This window comes from Brachyistius frenatus, unplaced genomic scaffold (assembly GCF_029030835.1).
Source record: "Brachyistius frenatus isolate BFR_SWC_R1_liver_20210118 unplaced genomic scaffold, ASM2903083v1 Contig_1, whole genome shotgun sequence".
Lineage (NCBI taxonomy): Eukaryota > Metazoa > Chordata > Actinopteri > Embiotocidae > Brachyistius > Brachyistius frenatus.
The window spans coordinates 8873945-8897657 of NW_027210600.1; the positions used below are offsets into that span (position 1 = coordinate 8873945).

The following is a 23713-nucleotide window of genomic DNA, read 5'->3' on the forward strand; positions in this document are numbered from 1 at the left end:
TTATGATGTTAACGAAAGAACTTTACACACAAGTGGAAATTACATGCAATATAATTGATTAAACCCCCAGATCAATACCCCTTAAATGTTAAATAATCCAGCTGTTGTTTATTTAATGCAATTTTATTCGTTTTTAGCCAAAGCTCAAGAAGAATTGAGACAAAATGTTGACTGATGAATCTACAGTGGGAGGTCTACATTTAAGAACCAAGAGCAACAAGAAGTGATTACACCCTTCAGTAGTACGATTCTCTTGTTTTATCTCTTAATAGTTGGCGTGTCTGCCTTTTTCTTTGGTGACAGATTCGATCCTCCTGGGCATGCATGATACCAGCCTCGCACAAATCTGTGGAGAGATGTTCTGCCATTTTTCACAGACGATTCTTTCTGGCTTCTCTTTCCTGTAGGGGCTACGTTGTTCTGTCTTTCACTTTAAAATACTCCAAAGGGCTTCAACTGGGATCAAGTAAAACTGTTTGCCTTTTTTTTTTTTTTGTCTTTAAAAACTCTGGTTGTGTGATTGTTGCGGTGGGTTTGGGATCAATGTCATTTGGAAAAAAGCTTTCTCCTGACAAGCTTCTTGAAACCGATAGTCGTGATTTCATTTTCATTCAGTTTTTGGGCATACAAATGTGCACTCAGAGAACCATGAATGAATTTAATTTACTCCTTTTGCACTCAATCAGTGCCCACCACCTCCCTTTTTCATGGCTGACAATTCCTGGACCTCATCAGATCCAAACTAATTTATGCAGGTTTCATCTGGCCAAAGATTGTTGCATCAATATTCTTTAGCCTTCTTTTCATGTTCTTTGGCAAAGCTTAATGTCCCAGTTTGCACCACTTTGCGAACAAAGGTTTTCTCTTTGCGACCGTACATGAAGGTTAACTTCATACAATGCCCTTTTCATAATCAGAAGCACTAACCATCTGTATATTAATACAAGAGTGCGTATTGTGTGTCATTTTTCAAGGACAGCTACTTCACCTTCTCTTATTGGTTGCGTGATTGTTGCCTTTCCTCCATTGCTGCCACTATAACTATTTATTATCTTACTGCTTCTGTATGCTGCTGTAGCGAAAAAAAAAATTCCCCTCGGGGATTAATAAAGTAACTACCTAACCTAACCTAACCTAACCTAACCTAACCTAACCTAACCTAACCTAACCTAACCTAACCTAACCTAACCTAACCTAACCTAACCTAACCTAACCTAACCTAACCTATGAAGTCTCACAATCAGGCTTCTTGCATGTTCAGGCAGTTTCTCATCATCTAGCATTAGTTGCAATGGTCTCAAGGTGATCTCAGTTTTGTTGCACTGAGGTTGTCTTTTGGGGCGCATGTTTTAAATGTAGTCTTTCTAACCTGATTATTTATGACTCTACATAAGCATAAAGATTGGGGAAAAAAATCAAAGAAAAATCAAAAAAAGATTATGCAGTTTTGGAAGATTTACCATTTTAGTGACTTTACATGGGGATGTACTCAGTTTTATTTTGTATTGTATACATATATATAGCTATAGGATTGGCATTCTTCAAGTAGTGGAATGACATTATATTACAAGGTTTATACTGACCAGTTTATTGAAAATAAAAAATGAATTGCCACAAACTCGGCCTGGGGTCTCTCTGGCGCCCTTGAGAATGTCGGGCCCAGGGTCGGTTGTCCACATTGCTCTTTGGTGATTCAGTTTTGTTGTTTGTGGCCCTTGAAGACCTAAAAAGTGGAATATACAACGTTGTCTCTAAAAGAAACACAGACTATCACACGTGCTCACACACATATCATTTATAACATTGTGTGAGTGCCTGAGTCTGTTTATGTGTCCATGTGAACGCTTATGTTTGCTTGTCAACCCATGTGCTTCTGTCAAAATAATCTCCGAAAATTGAAGAGGCTGCGAGAGATAGAGGTCAGGGTTAGTAAGGCTATCACTGCGTCAGCTGCGTCCAGCCTGTATGTGTGTGTATGGAAATCATCGTGTGAATGTGTGTGTGTGTGTGTGTGTGTGTGTGTGTGTGTGTGTGTGTGTGTGTGTGTGTGTGTGTGTGTGTGTGTGTGTGTGTATACTTATGTATGTCTATGCTCTTTTTATGGTCTACTAATCCCAAATGCGTTTGGCTGGCAAATTAATCCAAGCCTTGTCATCGCCAAGCTCTAAACCCGCTTCTATCCCATACTCCCAACTCCCTGTCCCCCCACCTGGATCCCTCATCCTTCCCAGGCTTCTCTCTATCAGTTTCTATCTCCAGATGGTATCTTGGGGCTAGGTGTGATGTAGAGAGAGAGAGAGGGAGAGAGAAACAGACAGAGAGAGATAGAGAGGGTGGATGACCTGTGACGCGAACAGAGCCTTCTCATTGGAGCGTGTGGCGCGGCAGAGAGAGAGAGAGAGAGAGAGAGAGGGGAGAGAGGGGGTGTTCATTTGTTGCCATAGTGAAAAAGTGGATTAACCACCGCGAGCATGATGCCCTGATGGACGCGTGAGGGATGCTGTGCTTCTCTAGTAGCAGTCACCTGTCCTGCAAGCAAAGGTAGGCTCCCGTGTGACTCCAACTTCAATTCTTTTGCATTCTGGGAGGGGAATTCATGCACTGACATGATCGGATTTCAAATTTCTCATGCATTTATTTTTCCAAAGCCACTGGAGCTCGTGTATAAGCATGCGTCTCAAAGTAAGACACTTCCGCGGATAACCCCGTTGCGTCTTAAAAGCCCATTTAAGGGTGTAAACCAACCAACCAAAAACATTTTTAACACCTTACTCTGATGAGAAACAAGGAGATAATTAGGACCTAATAGCACGTTATTATTATTTATTTTAATCTCCATTTGCATCTGCTGCTATAAGTCACATTTCCATTGTCCCCAGGGTTGAGAGAAGCCCAAAAAAGATGGAAAGAGAGGTTTTCATAAGATTCAACATGTTTTGAGTGTAACTGTACGGTTGACAAGTGTATCCTATGAAATAATACCCTATCATTATACAGGCTGCATTTTTTTTTTAAGATCAAATGAAAAGAATTACGCACTTGATTTAAATTAAGCTAAATAACAAAATACAATTAATAATACAGAATCCAGTCATTTTTCTTGCAAGACCTAAAATAAAATACCCCATCGTTGCTGGTAGTCGCAGTCACTGCCCCTGTTACATGGCTGGAGACGTTCTCAGTGCAGCATGATGTTTTCATTAGATTTGTATTGATTTTTTTTTTATCTTTATTGATTGGATCTCAGTGACTCTTTTGAGTGGGCGCCACCCAGGCGAGACTGTATAGGTTAATGGCTCTTTACTCCTGTGACCGCTATGAAACTTAAAATGAATGTTATCGACCTCCTCCAGTGCATCGTTATCCCAGCCCACAGTGTCACCTCTGATGTTTATTTGATCAGAGAGAGGGAAGAGGTGCAGATCGTCCACCTTCAACCTACATGTTAAGGACTACTAATACAGTGTGTTTTCAATTTGTGGGATTTGCATCTGTTTCTGATATATTTTTTTTTAAAAAGGGAATTTACAGGCACCTGAGAGTGCAGGAGGTAAGAGAATAGAAGGACAGAAAGAGAGATGGACACCAGGGGACATCGGACGAAGAGTGCGTGTGAGACAGAGAGAAGACAGAAAGTTAGAGGCTGGACACACAAATCAATACATCTTGACCACCACAGTGTTTTGTTCGCTGTGTATGTTGTTTCGCTCTGTTAGTCCCTCTGCTGGTGGGACTTAGTATTGTCCGCTTAAATCGCGTACAACAGCTTTGGTGATACATACCTAACATTGGTCATATCAACAAGTGACTCTCCCGGGCTATTTAGATATTTGAATCGACAACAGGAAATAGCGTGACGTCGCCTGCTCTCATTGGGTGAATCACGCTCGGACCCTGTAAAGGGGTTACGTAGCCTAGTTGGCGAGAAACTGAAGGTGAGACGTTTTAGGTCAGAGGAAAGGGAGAAACACACTTCACCGAAATTATTGCGTTGTGCGCAGTAGCGTCTAACTTCTGCACAGGGAGCCTCTTTATGCTCGTTGATAAATGTGCAACCAGCAGTGTAGCATGTAAACGAAGCGAATCAATTTAACACGCATGGATTTATTATTTATAACAAAAAAAAACAACCTTTACAGATAAACTTCGTTGCTCCATCGTTTATGATATCAAACTCAGAAATAGGCCAGGCTAAAGGAAAGGCGAGCCGACTGGACACACAATAAACCTGTTGTCCATTAGGTTCAGACTCCTGTCTGGCTGCTTTTAGATTCTTCCAGCAAGGTTTTTCAAGTGTGTTTAAATTTTTTTTGTCATCACATAAAGTAGGTATAGGAGGATAAGGCGAGATGAATGAGGTGCAGGAAATGCTCCAAAAACAACAACAACAACAACAACAACAACAAAAACTGAATGACCCACAGGCACATTGTCTTAATCATAATGGAGCAGTGACGGGATGGAAAGGGAGAGGAGTCGGGGTAGATTGGAAGGAAATTGGAAAGAAGGGGAAAGTAGAGACAAATGCTGCATACATGTATAAAGATGGAGAGCAGGAGATGGGCAACGAAGAGAGAAAGGGGCTGAGGGGAGGAAAAGGGGTGGATGAAGCAGAGAGGTGTTTGGAGAGAGGCTTCAGGTGTGCGTGACTGGAAAACGGAGGAAGCTGCACAGCGATCAGAGGCAGCTTTGGGGTGTTTGACATTGGACTACACGCCGTCGGCGGTGGCGTTTCTGCTCGGCAGCAACTTGCACCATAATTAACTCCCGCGACGTCCGAGACACACACAGGTCCCCCATAAGGTAAGGCGTACTGTTTCGCAGAAATGAACCGTGAATGAAAGACCACCTTAATCCCTTCATTGGAGATTTATTCCGTCTCCCCCACTCTGCATTCTGCTCAGGGGGATTTTTGTCGCACTTTACTGTTCTTGCAATATTCCCGAAGGGACTTACTTCCAGTGAACATCTGGGCTCGTTCTCCTTGAATTATGTTATAAGGTGACATGCCGTCATCTAGTTTATAGGAAGCAGCCGGTTGCGCTGATGTTATTGGAGATACCGTCATGTCAATAAGACAGAAAAGGATCAGCGAAGCCGTTGTTCATCGGCGCATGCTGTAGCCGTGTTCATTTCAGACGTTGTCTCTGTCATCTCGTGATCGTCCGCTCTGGATAAATCGTGTGCGTTTGGTTCGGTGCAAATGATTTCTCTCCTTTTGCGGTTGACGGATGCAGCGCTGCGCCAGTCATTGTTGCCGTCTCTGGTGTTTTTTATTTATTTATTTATTTATTTAATTTCTCCTTGGAGAGAGGCAGTTTGACCAGACGCTGTACATCAGGGATTAATTAGAGGCTTGCAAATTGCCACATCAGTAAATTGATGACTTTAAATGGATGTTGTAGGATTGGGACTGAAACCACATTAGATTAACAAAAAAAACAACAACAACAACAAAAAAAAAAAGTAAAGTACAATGAGGTCGCTGATAGAACGCAACCAGTGCTGGCTGCAAGTCCCTGTGACAACGTTGCAGGATAAGTGATTTAAGGTCACAGCATGTTTGAAGGGAGTTATGAAAGGCTGCTGTCACACCTTGTGTGATGTCGCTGCAGCAGGTAAAGTCGTTATTGTGTTAGCACTCCCTGATGACAATGAATATCCGTGCATCACATGGGGTGTAACACTATCACGGGGAGCCTATAGTCATCAGTACCCAACCGCAGGCTTACACCGACCTACTTCTTGGCTATCTGTTGTAGGTATTGGCTTGATTACTATCGTTGGATTCAGACAGTATTTTATGACGCTTGAAAAGGTCATTCACTATGTTATTTATGTACTAACTTGTTTACAGTAACTAGATGGACTGAGAAAATTGTAACGGGCTGTAGCAAACCGTTATAAAGCAACACACACGCACACAAAAATGAAGGTACAAATCTGAACGTGTGTGTTGGATGTCATCATCTCGAAAACATGCTCGATCATGTTGTTTCCTGGGGCTGGTGCAAAAAATAGTGTCTGTCCACTTGGGAACAAGATGGAGACACATTGTCACAAACCCACTCAACAAAAACCTTTCCTGAATGGCAACAACAACAACAAAAAAAGGCAGTATGACCCATTTTATTTACTAGCAAATAATTTGAGGAGCCCTTTGATGTCATTAATTGTTAGTGTGTTTCCCCTTGAATATTCATGCCCTTGAGGATTCAACTATGACCGGAAGACATTATACCATATACTCACAGAAAGACACGGAAATACTCCATTATCTAGAGATGTGTATATCTTGTACTTGTTAAGACTCTTATGCTGATATGCTGGCACATGAGAGAAGTACACACATTAGGAGGGTGATAAAAGAACAGTCCTCCTCACTTTTGAATTGATGTGGGCGATTGCATTCATTTGTGAATGGTGTACAAGGCGTCCGTGCTTTTTCCATTATATTTATATGTGTATGTGTATGAACATGTGTGCTGTGAATCAGTGCAAGTCAGCTCACTGATGTAGATTTTTCTTGGGATTCTTCCTTCGCCACTCATTTAACCAGTTAATATGTGCAGTCAGTGGAGTTACTGCAGTCCAAGACAAACTGGTCAGTTGATGAAAAGAGCAACTGCAATCTATTTTGAAAAGTTCAGGCGCCACCTCCAGCTCCATTAATAATGACAAGCACAAGTGTTTGTGCAATATATGGAAAAAGGTCGCGAAAATAGATGTATTTGTGTACAGAGGATGCTTCTAAATCGAGTGTAATTGTTAAGTCCCTGTTTAATGTGCAGTAAATTAATTGCTTTCTCAACGCATAAAGCAGTTTGTAAGTAAAAGTGAAATTTACTGATTTAAAGTAAGAGAGGATGTTTGTTTCTGCCTGAGTTGAGTGTCTGTTTGTCTGTTGATAGGGAAGGTTTTTATAATGCCCTTGTGCGTGGTTTAGATAGAACTAAAGATATAAATGCCTAATGGCGTGTGTTGGATGTTTGTTTAGGGAATGAGGATTTTCTTTTCTTTTCCTTTCAGCTACCGTTAGGCCTCCGCAACAAGGAAGCGACACAGAGGGGGAGCATGTCAGCGAGACACAGCTTGTATGTGACAGAGTGTGCATTGCAAATGAAACACCGGCTTCTTGGAGGGAGAGATAAAACATGTGGTGAAACAATTTTGGGGAGTGGAAAATGTGTCTGTGGATGTAATTGGCAGTTCAATTTTTAGTGAGAAGAGTTAAAATGATGTTTGAATCGTTAAACTAATGTGCCAGCGGATAACAGGAGTCAGAATTTCTAGTTGTTCGGTATTGACGCAGCAGTTAGCTCTGTTGCCGTCCTGACACTGTCACATTAATTACATTCAGTGAGACTCTCTGTCCTTTGATGCCTTTTTTTTATCGCTCTTGCCGGCCTCATCTGTTTCTTTTCTTATCTCCTTCTCTGTCTTCCTCTGCCCCCCTCCCCCTCCACCTTTCCCTCCATGTCTTTTCATCTAACAGCCTGTGCTTTCTTTCTTTTCTCTGTGCCCCTTTCATCCTTTATTTTCATATTTCACTTGACTCCCCCTTTATTTCTCTCTATCCCATCCCTATCTTTCCCCTTCCACGACTCAGCTAACCACCAACATCCCTGTCACGACCTTGATCTTGTTTTGCATAATCAGTGGATGCCATCCTCTGCTGTTTGAACCGTCCCAGCTCCCCTGCTGTTTATGGTCAATTAAATGGCTCCATTGCAGTGTGAAGTAAAAGTATTTGTACAGCTCCAACATCAAGCAAATTATAAGACTTGCCCATTAATGCAGAGGAATGGCTACGTGAAAGTTTACTCGGGGATGAAGCTGATGTCCCCCCTATTCAGCTGACTGTTAAACACAGGACACTTGGTGGATCTTTTGTATCTTTTGTAGCCTGTGTCACCGTTTGAATCATCCACTTGCCCACATTTTGCAAAGGATTTCTTCTGTTGCATCGCCCCTGTTTGCACTTCATTAAAGGGAACCATTCTATTATTTATAATAACTAGACGCTTTTAGTCTACCTTCTTTCCTCGAACAGAAGAATGCACGTACAGTTTTTTGCCAAAGGATGTATAGCAGTCTCTGCTAAGTCTTGAAAACAATTTAAATTGTGATGATGCAAGGAGGCACAGCTTACAGAAAAACACCCGAAATGCACTATTATAGTAAGACCATGAAAGCAGTGGGAAAATTAGATATAACATACCCATACGTTTTAATTTGGTTAGAGTCGAGGGGCAGACACTTGAGGATTGACTTATGGTATGCTGATGAATTTTCTTTTGTTCTCATCACGGCTTTTCAACAGTGGAGTTAATCTTCGAGGACCAAAACGAAACGGCATTAGAAAGAAAAATGGGAGCGCTAGTGGTTTTATGTGAACTTGTTGGTGTCATCGCTTTACAAGTGAGTGCTGTATATAATTTGTCAGGCAACAATTACTCACAGCGGCTGTGAGGTGTGATACGATGTTGCACTTGTGTTACTGATCTCATGTTGACACAGTGGTGACCATGGTGACTATGCTCAGTGACAGTTATTTAAACCTACTCCTCAAGAAGAACAGGGCAAAGCAGGAAAGCTTGGCCACTCGGTTCAGATATGAAGAGTCCCGGTCTACAGCCAGTACTCTAGTCAGCACATTAAGCTTCGTTAAGAGCAAAATGTGGCTGCTCATTATTTTGGTACCAATAACAGCCAATGCATTGGTTAATATATTGTTTTCATTTGCTCGGTTTACATCCACAAAGGAGCTCAGGCTTTAATCGATAATTTCCCCCACTTTCTAAAGAGCAGCTGACAAAAACATGATGTCAGTGGATTTGGGTTTTTGAGAAAAGTCACTGACCTTCATTTGTATCATGTGTTTGGATTTAATTTTAATCTGATTTTATTTAACCAAAAGTGGATGTGATCTGCCAACATGTCGGTTCATCTGAATACACATGAGGCCCATTATCGTTAGTAATTTGAAAATAAAGAGATTAAGCTATTAGATAAGCCTGTGTGGTTGGTGTTCTTGTGAAATCCAGCACCAGCTAAAATGCTCAAATTCTAACAAAGTCTTTTCTGCACACAGGTTTATGTGAATATGTCTGTCTGTCACTGTGGAGACCAACTCTGCCTCATAATTGGGGGAGTCTAGAGCTATTTCAGCCAATGAGACTTACATCAGATATTCTTTTGAATTTCCCAGGTTGCACTGCTGCACCTGTCTCAGCTGTTGCAGTGATGGTCCTACCTTGAAATCCAAAGGAAAGAAAGATCCTTCAGAAGAAAGGAATATACTGAAATCATCAATTTTCCGAAACTCCTCTGCACCACCAGCTCCTGCCATGGCCAGGGACAGTGTTCCTCGAGCAAGTAGTTTCCTGTGACGGCTCTACACAACCAGTCTGACATCTCCTTTGTTACCTTCACGGACCAAGATGATTCTTTGGCTGCTGCTAGTTCTGTCCATTTGGGTGGTACCCGATCACGCTGACTCAGCCCACTCCAACGAACGGCGAGTTGTAGCACACATTCCTGGTGACATCATCATTGGAGCGTTGTTCTCTGTCCATCATCAGCCTCCTGCTGACAAGGTAAATTTGTGTTTTTGTGTCTGTCCGCAACCTGGGTTGAGTTTTATAGAATTATAGGTCAGCTTTTGTGACTTCAACTGTAATCCTGTCAGGATTTGACAAATGGTAAATGGTCCGTACTTATAAAGCGCCTTTTACCTTAGCTGTCCAAAAGCGCTTTCACAGTGTTTCCAGTTCAACCACCACACACGCACTCACACACCAATGATGACGAAGCTTCTGTGCAAGGTATTCACCGGGTATTGAACCGCCAATCTTATGATTAGTGGGCAATTGTACCATCTGAGCCACAGCCACCCCATTTGATCAAAAGTTAAAAAGATCAAAAGAAAATGTTGCAGAAATTAGTCATGGACAGAAAAAAATGTTGTTATAATTTTTGACCATCTATTGATCCGTGACTCATAATGTTACTCTGCTTATTAAGACCCAAAGAACACATTCAATTTGTAAAATGGTACCTCTGTGGGTCCATGAACATTCAAGCACCATTAGCTCCCCCAGAAACCAGTGGTCACCCACTGACATTTAATTTTTCCATGTCATTATAGATAATTGCAAAGAGTAAGAAATATCTCCTTAAAAATGTGTTCATCCAATTTGCTAAAACTATGTATAAAATATAGGGTCTGAATAATTGTGGATGACGACGACACTGAATGTCAGTTCAGTTTGACTTGCTTTAATTTCTTCCTCCACCCTGTCTGCTCAGGTACATGAGCGCAAGTGCGGGGCGGTGCGAGAGCAGTATGGCATCCAGAGGGTGGAGGCCATGATGTACACACTGGACCGCATTAACTCCGACCAGCACATCCTTCCCAACATCAGCCTGGGCTGTGAGATCCGGGACTCGTGTTGGCACTCGGCTGTGGCTCTCGAGCAGAGCATCGAGTTCATCCGAGATTCGCTGGTGTCCTCTGATGATGCTGAGGAGTGGGGTGGAGGAGGCCCTTGGGGAGGTGGAGGAGGCGGGGGACCGACGATCAAGTGTGCAGACCCCTCCGCCACTCCAATGCGGGGAAAGAAACCCATCGTGGGTTTGATTGGACCAGGCTCGAGCTCAGTGGCCATCCAGGTCCAGAACCTGCTCCAACTATTCAACATACCACAGATTGCCTACTCTGCCACCAGTATGGACCTCAGCGATAAGGTGAATCTATTTACCTGAAGACAAATTTTATTGAAGCTGTACAGATGCAGGCACATAAATATTAAGAGAACCAATTATAGAGAAAATCTATTAGTGCTACTTTAATGTAACTGAAATATGCTAAATTATCCATCATCCACCTAATTGAATGTTCTGGATGAATAACTGCTTGCCATTCATTTTGTTTGCTCTGTTTTAGAGCCTTTATAAATACTTTATGCGGGTGGTGCCTTCAGATGCCCAGCAGGCAAGAGCTATGGTGGACATTGTCAAGAGATACAACTGGAGCTACGTGTCTGCTATACACACTGAAGGTACAATCACTCACACACTGTCTAACTTTTAAACTCCTCTTCCATGCCCAGATTTGCACACACAGGCTCTTGTCTTTTTCGTTGTCTGCCTCATCATACTGCGTTCTCGGCTCTTCATTACATGTATTTAACTGAATGTCTTTTAAATGCAAGAATGTCCAAGCAGAAGGACCTTGATTGCCCTCAAATGTCTTAATTGTGAAGAAATGTGTGACGCCTCAAGATAGGGAAATCTTTGAGAAATCCGAGCCCAGGAGAAATAGCAGAAATGCTTCCTTTCAAACAAGACAGGAGTATTTTATCAGTGCAAGGACAAGAAAGATCGATGTAGCAGCACTGCAGCAGAGATGGAGACAGAAGTGTTTTTTAAAGAGATGAGTTTTCTGCTTATAAACGGAAATGTGAGAAAAATGGAATTACTGTCTCCGGGTTGAAGCTAGGTATATGCCAAGAAGCTGATGGAGCGGTAGTATCCGAAATTAGGGGAGTAGATCAGCGGTTAATGGCTGGATGAAAGCGGGAGCAATAGGGTCACCAGAACATAGTGATGCCAGAGAGCAAAATAATATTTGAATGTCAGGTAGCACTGATTTCAAAGTACTTCTCAAAATAAATGTCTAAATCCTCAATAAAAAAACGACAAGGCAGAAACACAGGCAGACACAGAGGAGGTCCGTGCATTAGAGACAGAGAGAATAATGTCTGGAGGGAAAGAAAACATGTTTCAATAGGTATTACTCATTCATTCACCCTCATGCTGGAGTTAGTAGTGAGTTGAGTCACTTGGGTTACCGTGGGAGACGTTGCAGATAGTCTGACAGCAACCTGAACTGGAAGACAATGCAGCAACTGTGTCTGTGTCTGTGTGTCCACAGAGAAAAGGGTTGTTGAACCAGAAAGTGTTGGATAACGAGTGATAAGAACACACACACACACACACACACACACACACACACACACACACACACACACACACACACACACACACACACACACACACACACACACACACACACACACACACACACACACACACACACACACACACACACACACACACACACACACACACACACACACACACACACACACACACACACACACACACACACACACACACACACACACACACACACACACACACACACACACGATTGAGGACCATTGATCCTGGCCTCTGGCTCTGCCTGGGGGCATTACAACAGCATTTAAACTGAGGTGTAAAGGGTGTGTGTGAAGTAAGTCATATTATATTATACGTGGATACTGGGTTTGTACACACGTGAATGTTTGTTTGGTGCTGTGTATTGAGAATGCATTGAAGGAGGAGGGAGAGTGTATAGAGTTTATAATGAGGCAAAACATTTCATGTGATGCAGCAGCTGGTGTCCAACTCTGTATATGTAACCATCCAGTTTGTATTGGCATGGCGGGCTGCTCCGCCAACCTGTGTTTCATGAAGGGCGGATGAACTACACTCATCACGTGACTGTAAAAAAACGTGCAATAAAAGCCTAAAAGTTAAGCTGTCAATGGACAAACCTCGACCTCGAGCTGCTGCAGTACCAGACCAGGATGTCGCCGTACCTGTATCTACTGAAAAAGGAAGCATGCCAATGTTGGCAACTCTGCTGCTAGTCAAGCTAGCAGTCCAGCCCAGAGCCCCCTCCCCCGACAAGTAGCTTAGCGACCCCCGCCTCCCCCGTCACAAGGATTTTTTTATTTTTTGGGGGGGAGGGAGGGGGGGGGGTGTGTGGATGCTAAACCTTTTGAAATGATATTGTTATTGGCCTTAATTCTCCCAAATTAAAATTAAATGGGATTTATTCACTGATGACAAGACACATTTATAAATCTGTCTGAATTTGTTTATGTAAATGAAGAGTTACAGACAAATCACCCTGACTGTTTATTATAATTTGGTGTCAGAAATAACATTTGTCTTTTGTCCATATGAGTGTGTGTGCGGGCGTGCGTGAGTGAGAGAGAGAGAGAGAGAGAGAGAGAGAGAGAGAGAAAGAGAGAGCTTGCCATGTAATCTTAGCAACAAGACAGGGAGCATGCACGTGTATCAGAATTTGTGTTTCAGAGTGTTTGTCGCTATGTGTGCAAATGTGTGTGTTTGTCAGGAAAGTGTTGGTCTTTGTACAAATTCAGGCGGGCGGGTTTGACCTTGGCACTGGTCTTCAAGGTCGGTAACTGCCTTCTCAAACAAAATCCCTCTTGGACACCAAGAACAAGAGAGGGAGGGTGGCACAGAGATGAGAGAAAGAAAGAGGTAGAGAGAGAGAGAGAGAGAGAGAGAGAGAGAGAGAGAGAGAGAGAGAGAGTAATGAAGGGCGTATTGAGAAAAAAAAGGAGGTAGAAAAAGTGAGGATGAGGAACAAGAGATGAAGAGAGAATGGAGGAACCAATGATCATGATGCTAAAAAACAACAGAACACGGTTTGCGTTTGTGTGCATGTGTGCGCGCATGGATGTGAAGTGCTTGGCAGAGATAAGAGAGCATACAGGAGCTGCAGATTCAAAGAGAGGTGTGTGCGTGTGTGTGTGTGTGTGTGTGTGTGTGTGTGTGTGTGTGTGTGTGGGTGTGGGTGTGGGTGTGGGGGGTATAGAGTCTCATTAAGTCTCTGCATTAACATTTTGCATCTGGAGGCAAAAGAGGAAGCAAACTGATGTGCAAGAGACTGAATAATACATGCAATATCAGCAGAGTAATTACACAAAAGTAATGAACTACTATAATAGGAGTGGGGAATATTGCCAGTGTCACTGGGAGGATATATCATACAGGCCTAAATATGATGTAATGTGTGGATTTCATAAGCGTTTCTTTTACAGTGGTCGTGTGACACAGAGACGTATCTTAGGGCGAGAGAGTATTTCTTAACCGTTGTAATTGCAACGTTAAAATTGATGCAAAGCTCAGTGCTGTTTCTGGGGGATTGAGTAATTTCTTACAACCCCAAATACACAGTAACAGGGACTCTCTTTAAGTCAAGTTGAATGTGAGCGTTCTTTGTGAATACGTTAATGTCCATTCCCAAAAAGATGGCAACCACTTTTTCACAACAAACTTCCACTGAGAAACATTGATTTACAGTCAGCCGGGATAGACGATGGATGGATGGAAACTACGCGGTGCAGCACGGCGACTCAGATGAACTGTTACGTGAAACGTGATGAAAAACAGCTTTAAAAGAGTGTCGAGGGGAAAAAGAAGGTCAGTTGTATTGGCAATAACAAAATGCTACATGAATTTCTCATTGAGCTGCACGCATGTGGGACATCATCAGTTTTAAGTCAAGGTGTAGCAGCAGAAACACTGTGATACCTACAGAGGAGAAGTCTGGTAGTTCTTGGAGTGAAGCCTTTGTAGAGCACCGTGGGGGGACCAGCCTGGAGCAGAAGATGTTCAACTGCTTCTCTAAGCTCTTTGAAGAGAAAAAGGGAGGTGCTGTCCGTTCTTCTTTGTCTGCATTTTTTATCAATCCACCTTCTTTCATTTCTATCATGACTTATTGGTGTATCCACTGTATAGATCATACATATTCTGTACAATCTCGTGTTTTGATCACTGACTATTGTTAGTCTGATCATAAAACAAGCTATTAGTGGTTCCAGTGTTCAGTATTTGTTACATTGAAGAGAATGTACAATTGTACAATTACACTGAGTTTAACCTTTATCTTTCCCTGCCGCCTTCCTCTCTCATTTCTCTGTTTCTCTGCTCAGCTCAATTCAATATAGCTTTTAGTTTTGTTGACATACAATCTGGCACGTGTCACCCAATCGCGCTCTATCAGAAATTCATGTATCTCTCAATACATCAAGATGTCAACCTTTCTTCTACATCTTCCTCTTTACTCACACTCTCTTTTAGTATTTCTCACTTTTTCTCATTTCTTCCACCTGTTTGTTTTTATTGTCTCTTAAGATCCTGCACCTCCCCCCATGCTGTCATCGGTTTTCTCACCCTTTCTCTTCCCATCATCCCTCTTTATTTAACTACCGCGGCCATGGCATGTTGGAGGAAGAGGAAGGTGGGATGTGTTGAGGAGAGCAGTGTAGAGAAAGGCATAATGAATGGGGAAGAAGAGAGTGACTGAATATGCTCACATTTTTATCGTCATCTGGTAGTGTTGCCTGAGGGTGAAGATTAAAAGTGGGTCATGGGCCAGTTTCTGGTGGGTCCCCATATAACAAGAATGTTTCTGTGTTTTAATGAGCGTGGGTCACAGAACTACATCTACTCAAACGGGGTTGGCTTCAAGTTTCAGAACTTATGTTCTGCGAATACATTTAATGTAGATGGTCCTGCTGCTCTATTTACACCGAGGGAGTATCAACTGGAGATCTCCTGCTGATATAGATGTTAGATGCCATAAGATGGGAAACATTTCCAAGCTGTTGCAATGTACAATAGTGGAGGATATAATGGTTTATTATACCTGGTATGCAATAGCATGCATACAAGTGCATTCGCACATGATATATGCTGTGATTTATATTGTGACTATCATTTTGTGTATATGTGCGTTTCTAAGAAGATTCCCTCTACAAGCACACAAGCTGCGCACTGAGTTGACTGTCTTTACTGAAATAAGAAGTACAGGTGCTTTCTTGGTGTTTGATTTAAGAACCCAACTTGAACAAGGATTTTTCTCATTTAACTGTTGCGTCACTTTCTTTTTTTATTACAACCTGAACTCAATTGCCGAATACTTGTTAGACATTAAAATGACTAATGGAGAATTTCTGCTTGTCGGTTTGAAGCCCACAAAGCGAGATTTCTGGGAACAGACATGTTATATTTTTAGACCCAGATTTTGTTCAGTAGACTGAAAGCGTAGCACAAGTGAACCTGCGGAGAAAACCATGGTTATGGTTATAAAGCTGCTGTCTGCAACTTTTCTGGAGCCTGAAACAATTTTCATCGTCACGAATAGGATAACATGCTATAAAAATTCATGAAAATATTTACAACAGCTGATTTTAAACGAGACTAAGAGTCTAAATGCTCTAATTGTTGGTGACGCCTTTAGCTCTTTAGTTTTTTTTATTCCTGATAACACTCTCTAACACACTTAAACTAACAGTTGGTTGTTTGAGCTGAGTTAATAACTTATATCAGAGCCCTGTAGTATGACTATGAGGGTCAGAAGTAAAATATATATATGTGTGTGTGTGTATATATATATATTTTTTATTTTTTTCTCGTTTATTTACGCTCCAGTGAGAATGCTGTAGTTTTACCAGGCTTGGAAAGTGAAGACTGGCCCATCTGTAAGATGCTGAATCGATTAGGATCACTTATTGAGTAATTTTGTTGAACAAAACATTTAGATTAGATTAAATTTGACTTTGTTAATACCACAGTGGGGAAATTTGGTCGCCACAGCAGCAAAGAAAACCGAAAACCAAAAAGTGCACACAATATGAAAAGATTTACAAATACGTATAAGATATAAGAAATAACAGATAAAAAACATTATTATTTTAGAATAAATACACAAACACAGACTATATACACCAAAAAATGAATTAAATAGAAATAAATAAAAACAGTTTGGGATAAATGGAAAAAAGTGTCCGGTGCTATGAAATGAAATGAGATGAAAAGTGTAACAATATTATAGCGATTACACCCACAGCAGGTCAATATGTATATTACAAATTAACTTCAAATGATTACATTAGAGATAATTTTGTGCCATTAACTTCACACCTACCTAATAATTCCTTCGTAATAGCAACGTGTACTGATACAGACATAAATATGTGAGAGTTTGCGAATCTGTGCACGTCTGTGTGAAAAAGAACGCCGTCTCAAACGATCCAGATGTGATACAGGGTTTGAGGAGAACTGGGGAAACATGAGAGATCATGAAGAAAAAGGTGGAGAGGACAGGCAGTTGCCGTTTACTTAATAATATTTCCATTCTTACTGAATGTTGTTTTTCTGTGGGTGAAGCTTTTGACAGGAGGGAATGAGGAAACAGATGAGCAAGGCAGAGTGGGGGAATGAGAGGAAACATGTAATTGCATGTAATAGACCTGAGAAGAGTGACACGAGGATGAGGATGGTAATTGACAAGGATGGAAGATGGTTGAGAGGAACGGGAAGGAAATGAGGGGAGAAAAGAAAGAGCCACCTGCCTCTCTATTGTAATTTTACTGCCTGTTTTGCTGCTGCTGAAAAGCAAATAGCTTTATGTGGAGCAGAGGGAGCTTCACAAAGGGCTTGTATGTTGCAATGTATTGTAACTTACAAGATATGTTCCACGAGGAGGAGAGATCAAAGAAGAGGGTGGAGGAGCACAAAAGGGAGAGCACAGTGAAAAGGGTTTTTTGTCTTTAATGTTTTTCACAAGTTTCTTTTTTTTTTTAAGCTTTTTATGTTGTTTTTTTGTTTCAATTATGGGAATTCTATGTTTTATATAGACATGAAAGAAACAGAGCACTGATGGAAGAAGTATAACAGAGAACAGCTGTTAAAGTGTGATCGCTGTTTTTTTTGTTTTGTTTTGTTTCTGGAAAGTGATGAAACAGAGGAAGTACCACGTGAAATTTGAGATTAATGTCCTTTGCGTAAGGTGTTTTGCTCCAAAATGTGCTGGTCCCCATTTTGCGCTTGTGTGCGAGACTGATCTTCGTTTATACTGGAGAGAAACAAAGTGAAAATAAAAACGAAGAGAGATGGCACCAGGAGACAACAGCAACAGGGTGAAGTGAGCAGATAAGAGGCATGATTGAGGCAATAGGAAGTGTGTGAGTGAGGTGAGTTGTACAACTGAACTGAGAGTTTCTGTGGTTTTGTTTTGAATGCTGTAATAACTAGCTATTAAGGCATCATTGAATTCATGTTCATTTTGTGTACCGCGTTGGGTCTCAGTACACGTTCACTGATGTGTGTTTCATTTTCAACCATCCAACGGGGTTTTGTTCTTCAGTATTCGTCAAATTTATCAGATGTTCTTTTACTGGTCAGTTGAAGCTGTGGCTCACAAACAATCACTCATGTGAACATCAGAATACTAATTACCTTTTTATTCTGATGTCGTGTAATATGCCATATTTTATGAATCACCTGCTATTCTTTTACTTGACCTCTTCCTTCCCTTTTTTGGCCCAATGCCGGCGACAGTCAGAGGCATCATGTTTTCGGGGTTGTCTGTCTGCTCCTACGTACGTCCCAACATCCCATTCTCACAAACAACATGTATCAGGAAGTTCAGGAGGGAATTTCATTACATCTCGAGACAAATGCTCACTTGAACTTTGGCATGAACTGATTCCATTTTTGTGGACAAAGGTCATTGTGACCTCACAAAACACGTGTGTCCGTAACTCAAGAATGAATTCGCTCATCATGACAAAATTTCACACAAAGGTTCGATAGGGTTGAATGATGAAACGATGACATGTTATACCCAAAAGTTCAAAGATCAACTGCCCTATGACAACATAATTTTCTGTAAAAACATGTTTTTGTCCGTCATTCAACACCATAACTCAGGAAGAGACGGAGGGATTGAGCATATTTCATATTCTGTCAGATACTGAATTGATGACACTAATCTTGGGTGTCCACCTTGAAACTGTGAGCGTTGTATATATTTTCTGTGCTGTCACGATTCATGATGTGTATTAAGTGTCCACGTTTTAAAAGCCGCTTTGCAGCAATATCCATGTTTGAAGCATTAGCCTCAGATTTCTTCAAGTTTTCAATTCATTACCTGTTGTCATGGCTGCAACTTTTTTTTGTTGTTGTTAGAATCAGCTTTATTGACCAATTATTGTGTCCAAATTTACACACTAATTCAGCAGAGCAAGAAAAATAGAGCTTAACAAAGTCAAGTCAAATCTATTTTATTTATATATCGCTAATCATAAATTATGGATGTAAACTGCAACTTGACAAGTTGGCAGAGGCATACAACCGCCAGGCGGTAATTTTCCTTTCGTACTAGTTTAGTCTGGATTGTTGTTGATTTAGTCTGTGTCACAAATGTTATGTTTTATTCAGATTTTAGCCAGCCAACTGGCCAGGGACAAAAGATGGAATTTACTTTGTTGATTATTCAATCCTACCATTGTCAAATAAGTGAAAATGAAATAAACATTGATGCCAGTGTCCTGTAAAATTGAGTTAATCTGGGATGCAGTCGTGAGGACGGACTGATTTATACTGTCTTCTGTTTGGTTGGAGCCCACCTCGCAATGATGAATGTGTTTGTGTGTAGGTGGGCTTTTGTTTGGGAGGGGTGGGTGCGTAAGAGTGTTTGTGTGACAATGTGCTGGTCATGTTGAGTAGCATAGAGAGAGTGCGTTTACTCTGAGAGCCTGAGAGACAGAAACAGTACTGGAAGAGAGAGAAAGAAACGTCTCGCACATAAATCCCAGTTGAATCCAGAATGAAGTAGGTTACAAGCTTTATCGATTTTGATGAGGGTAACTGTGTGTGTGTGTGTGTGTGTGTGTGTGTGTGTGTGTGTGTGTGTGTGTGTGTGTGTGTGTGTGTGTGTGTGTGTGTGTGTGTGTGTGTGTGTGTGCACATGTGCACGTGTGCACAAAAAGCACAGGGGAAGGATAGGCTGTACCATCTGTCTCCCACTTCTCTCACTGAGACACTAATTACAGGACTTTACACTTCACTCCAGCACACTCATCACTGGCCTGATCTCACTCACTCACACACACACACACACACACACACACACACACACACACACACACACACACACACACACACACACACACACACACACACACACACACACACACACACACACACACACACACACACACACACACACACACAGAGAGAGAGAGAGATGTACAGTAGTCAGGGATTGTGGGACCTCTTCGACTGTGAACATTTCCTCTGCCTCTTTTTCCTCCTTTCCTCTCCGTCCTCTTCTTTCCCAACACGATTTGATCTCTTCATTCCTTTCCCTCATCTCTATCCTTTCATCCCTGTATTCCTTTGCGTTCTTCTCCATTGACCTCTTCTTTGTCGTCCTCATCAGTTTATGTCGAGATCAGTGACACCTAATTAGGGTGCAACGTACACAGGAACAACAGAAACAAACATATTAGAAGCAAATGTTAAGAGTTTTAAAAAGGGTTAAAAGAGAGAGTTTTGATCTTTACTTCAGTCAACACAGAGAAGGGAAGGAGATGAAAAGGGAGAGGAAGAGGAATTAGAAAGGGGAATCCTATCATATTCGTTGCCAGTGTGTACAACCCTTCATTAGCATAAATTCCAGGTCACCCAATTTCTCTGGCAAAGAAAGGGGTGCCACAGTGGGGAGATGCTTTCTCTGACATATATTTGAGGTTTAATGAAAATTGTTGTCTAGCGGGGATTTGTCTGTCTGTCTGTCTGTACGTACCCTTATCCGTCCACATGCCTCTCCTTTTTTTTAAGCACCTGTTTTACTACTAAACTGATCTAATTAAAACCCTTCCCACTCGAACCCTTTCTGTGGCTTTCTAGGCAACTACGGTGAAAGTGGGATGGAAGCGTTTAAGGACATGGCAGCCAAGGAGGGCATCTGCATTGCCCACTCGGGTAAGAGACACAGGTCAAGACGACCACAGTTAGGTCAACAATATCAAATGCAAAACATTATAAATATTTATGGTCGTGTGAAAACTGAATAGAATTTCAGTTGGTTTATATTTCAGTGTTGATTCAAACAAAAACACGGTGAAGCAGAAGTTGAACTGACATTGGTTTTTGCACCCACACCCGAAGCGCTGTTTAGCATTAGGAAGAGCACTGCTGTCAGCTATAGTTTGTGCCCATTTACTACCTCTTCCACTTAATGTTGTCAACACACAGCAGGGTGTTGAGCATAATTTGAAATTTACTGCAGTCTCAACTTGCCGACATGCGCAAAATTAGAAAGCGTATTTTATAGTGAAGGGGAAGTTGTCAGATGACATGTTTTTAGGGTTCTATTTTTAAGACTGCCATTTCACACTATGGGTGTCAGGTGGTTGACATTTGAGCAAAATGAAACAAACGACAACAAAAGAAAAGACTGAGCGTTAACACCTCAGTTGAAGAGACAAAGAACCAAACTCCTCAAGAGGGTCAAACACTTGTGTTTTCATTTGTCTGACATGTTTTCCGCAGGCAAAATCTGGAGCAATGCTGGAGAGCAGAGCTTTGATCGGCTGCTGGAGAGACTGAGGGCCCACCTGCCCAAGGCTAGAGTTGTGGCATGTTTCTGTGAGGGCATGACTGTCCGCAATATCCTGATGGCTATGAGACGCCAGGGCCTGGTTGGAGAGTTCCTCCTCATCGGCAGGTCAGTGGGGCTATGAAGTGCATTTGTGTTGTGTTGAAAGATGTCAGCATTACAAGGTTGCTCCCATGAAAACTGGTGTGTCTCGTAGATGTGACTGTGTACCGATGGATCCTTCATTTCCTCTACAATCTATGATGATTCAGTATAACTGGATCAATACAAACAGCAGCAATCAGTCGGAAACAATCATTTTGTAAACAAAGTTGTGTTTGGGAGGGCAGATGCTGTGGCTTGGTGCTCTTCTATAAAATAAGCCTTTGAGCCATTGACGGTTATTTAGATCGGCCACGATTAGTCAATTAATCAATTGCTTAATGTTTTTTTTACTTAATCTGCAAGTATTGAAATTCTTGCAGTATTCATTTAAGTAATTCTTAAGAAAGACAAGCCCAAAATCATATGGTTTTATTTGGTTAAATTTGAGAAATTACTGCATTTTCTGATCCTATATAATAACATACTGTAAGTTATGAGCAGGACATTCAAAGACATCCTGCTTTGCATTTATCACTGTTTTCTAATGTCACCAGATTTAACTGAAAACTACAATAAGCATTGCTGCCCTAGAGCTATTAACTTTAAAACAAGAACCCTGCTGGTCAATATATTCTTCAAACTAGTTTCTGCCCAGCCTTTGTATAAAATGTGCATCCTGCTGATGTTTATTACACTCAAAATAACATCAACCTGGTGTTTGACCAGCAGTGCTGCAATGCACACATCCTAATTGAGCCATTTGTCTCAAACATTAAGTAAATTGACAAATGTTGTTTCCTGATTTGTGATATATTGTTTTTTATGAATTACAGTGACGCAAATGCATGAGCTTAATGGACCACCCACTGTAATTAGCTCCGCTCAGTTTTACACAGACAGACATTTCTTTATTTTTTTTTATCAAATGAGTTATTGGATAATTGTTTATTGCATAAATGTGCTGTCATTTCTTTTCATGCAAGTAGAGAAAGTAATGAATTCAGTGGAGATGATCGGCTTCTACTACAGAAGGCTGCAGGAGACCCTAGAGTATACAGTAATAGCCAGGAAGTTTCTAACACTCGACATTTGTTTAAAAAAAAAAAAAAACTCTTTATGAAGGTAATAATTGATTTTGAACAAAACAAAAAAACGAGTTTCTTGGAAAAGCTGTAAATTGCAATGTCTCTTCAAAGTGGTGTAAAAGGAGTCTTTGTATCAATGAAACAGAGAAACCTACTGAATGGACTGTGTATCCAAACCATACAAAAAAGGAGACATTGCTGCTGTTTATACATTCACAAAAACACTCACAGACTGATTTGGATTTTGGAGGGAGTTTTTCACATTAAGGTCTGTTCTCAGTTTGATAAATTCCTCCTATAATTCACTCACAAAAATAACCCTCCAAATGGATATCTGTGTGTGTGTGTGTGTGTGTGTGTGTGTGTGTGTGTGTGTGTGTGTGTGTGTGTGTGTGTGTGTGTGTGTGTGTGTGTGTGTGTGTGTGTGTGTGTGTGTGTGTGTGTGTGTGTGTGTGTAGGAAAGTTGTTTCAGTGTGTATGAGTGGCTTACTCTTGAGTTTTTGTTGCCATGCCAACTGTAAAATTACCATAATATGAATAATGACTTTAGCACTTATTCCAGCCAATATGCAGAGAACAAAATAGATTTTGGATGAATCGGAAACAATGTCTTGTGATTACGAGTAAAATGCCACCACCATAATTATTTTGAATTCTGTTCTCCCCCAGCGATCTGTGCCGTGTATCTAAATCATCGTAGCCAGCATCTTTTTTCTTGTCACCGACACCATGGCGCTCATTATCATCTTACTCATCTTTATCCTCATCAACATCATCATCATCGTCGTCGTTGTCGTCAATGTCCGTCTGGGAGTGAGGTAAAGTCTAAAACCGTACTAAATCATATCATTAAAAAAAAATAATCATCAAACAGGGACAAATGTTGTGTCCTTGTCGAGGTAAATGAGTGGATCAGTCATAACTTTTATATATTGTTATTTTTTTAAATGTTATTATCTAATGTGTTTTTTTTTAAGCTGTGACTATCTATGATAACAAAAGTTTGATGGAAAACTTCCACCATACAAAAAAAGAGACTTAAGCCTGAAAGCATGTAAACTTTTAACACCGACAACCAAATAATTATGTATTCAACATGTGAGGTTATCCAGGAATGTTCGCTTATATAATATAATATAAATGTTGCCAAATCAGATAAACTTGTTCCTTTAATTTTCTTTGATGATCCTTCACTCCCTTGATACCTGCAGACCAGACTCATAGATTCATACTGTTTGGACACTTGATGAAGCATTTGAATCAACTG

At 41.1% G+C, this 23713-nt stretch overlaps 1 protein-coding gene across 2 annotated transcripts in view; it reads left to right on the forward strand.

Moving 5' to 3' along the window:
* Positions 1–2423: 2423 nt before the first annotated feature.
* The window catches only part of grm5b (glutamate receptor, metabotropic 5b), a 62663-nt gene continuing 41373 nt past the window's right edge, over positions 2424–23713 (forward strand). Inside the window, exons 1-6 of one of the 2 annotated variants that reach the window (XM_069688977.1) lie at positions 2424–2541; positions 9212–9599; positions 10312–10749; positions 10949–11063; positions 20566–20640; positions 21211–21385. In XM_069688977.1, the coding sequence (XP_069545078.1) occupies positions 9444–9599; positions 10312–10749; positions 10949–11063; positions 20566–20640; positions 21211–21385 (959 nt within the window). In that variant the 5' untranslated portion in view covers positions 2424–2541; positions 9212–9443. Of the gene's footprint in view, positions 2542–4635; positions 4804–9211; positions 9600–10311; positions 10750–10948; positions 11064–20565; positions 20641–21210; positions 21386–23713 lie in introns of those variants that run through there. The other variant, XM_069688986.1, reaches the window with a different exon arrangement.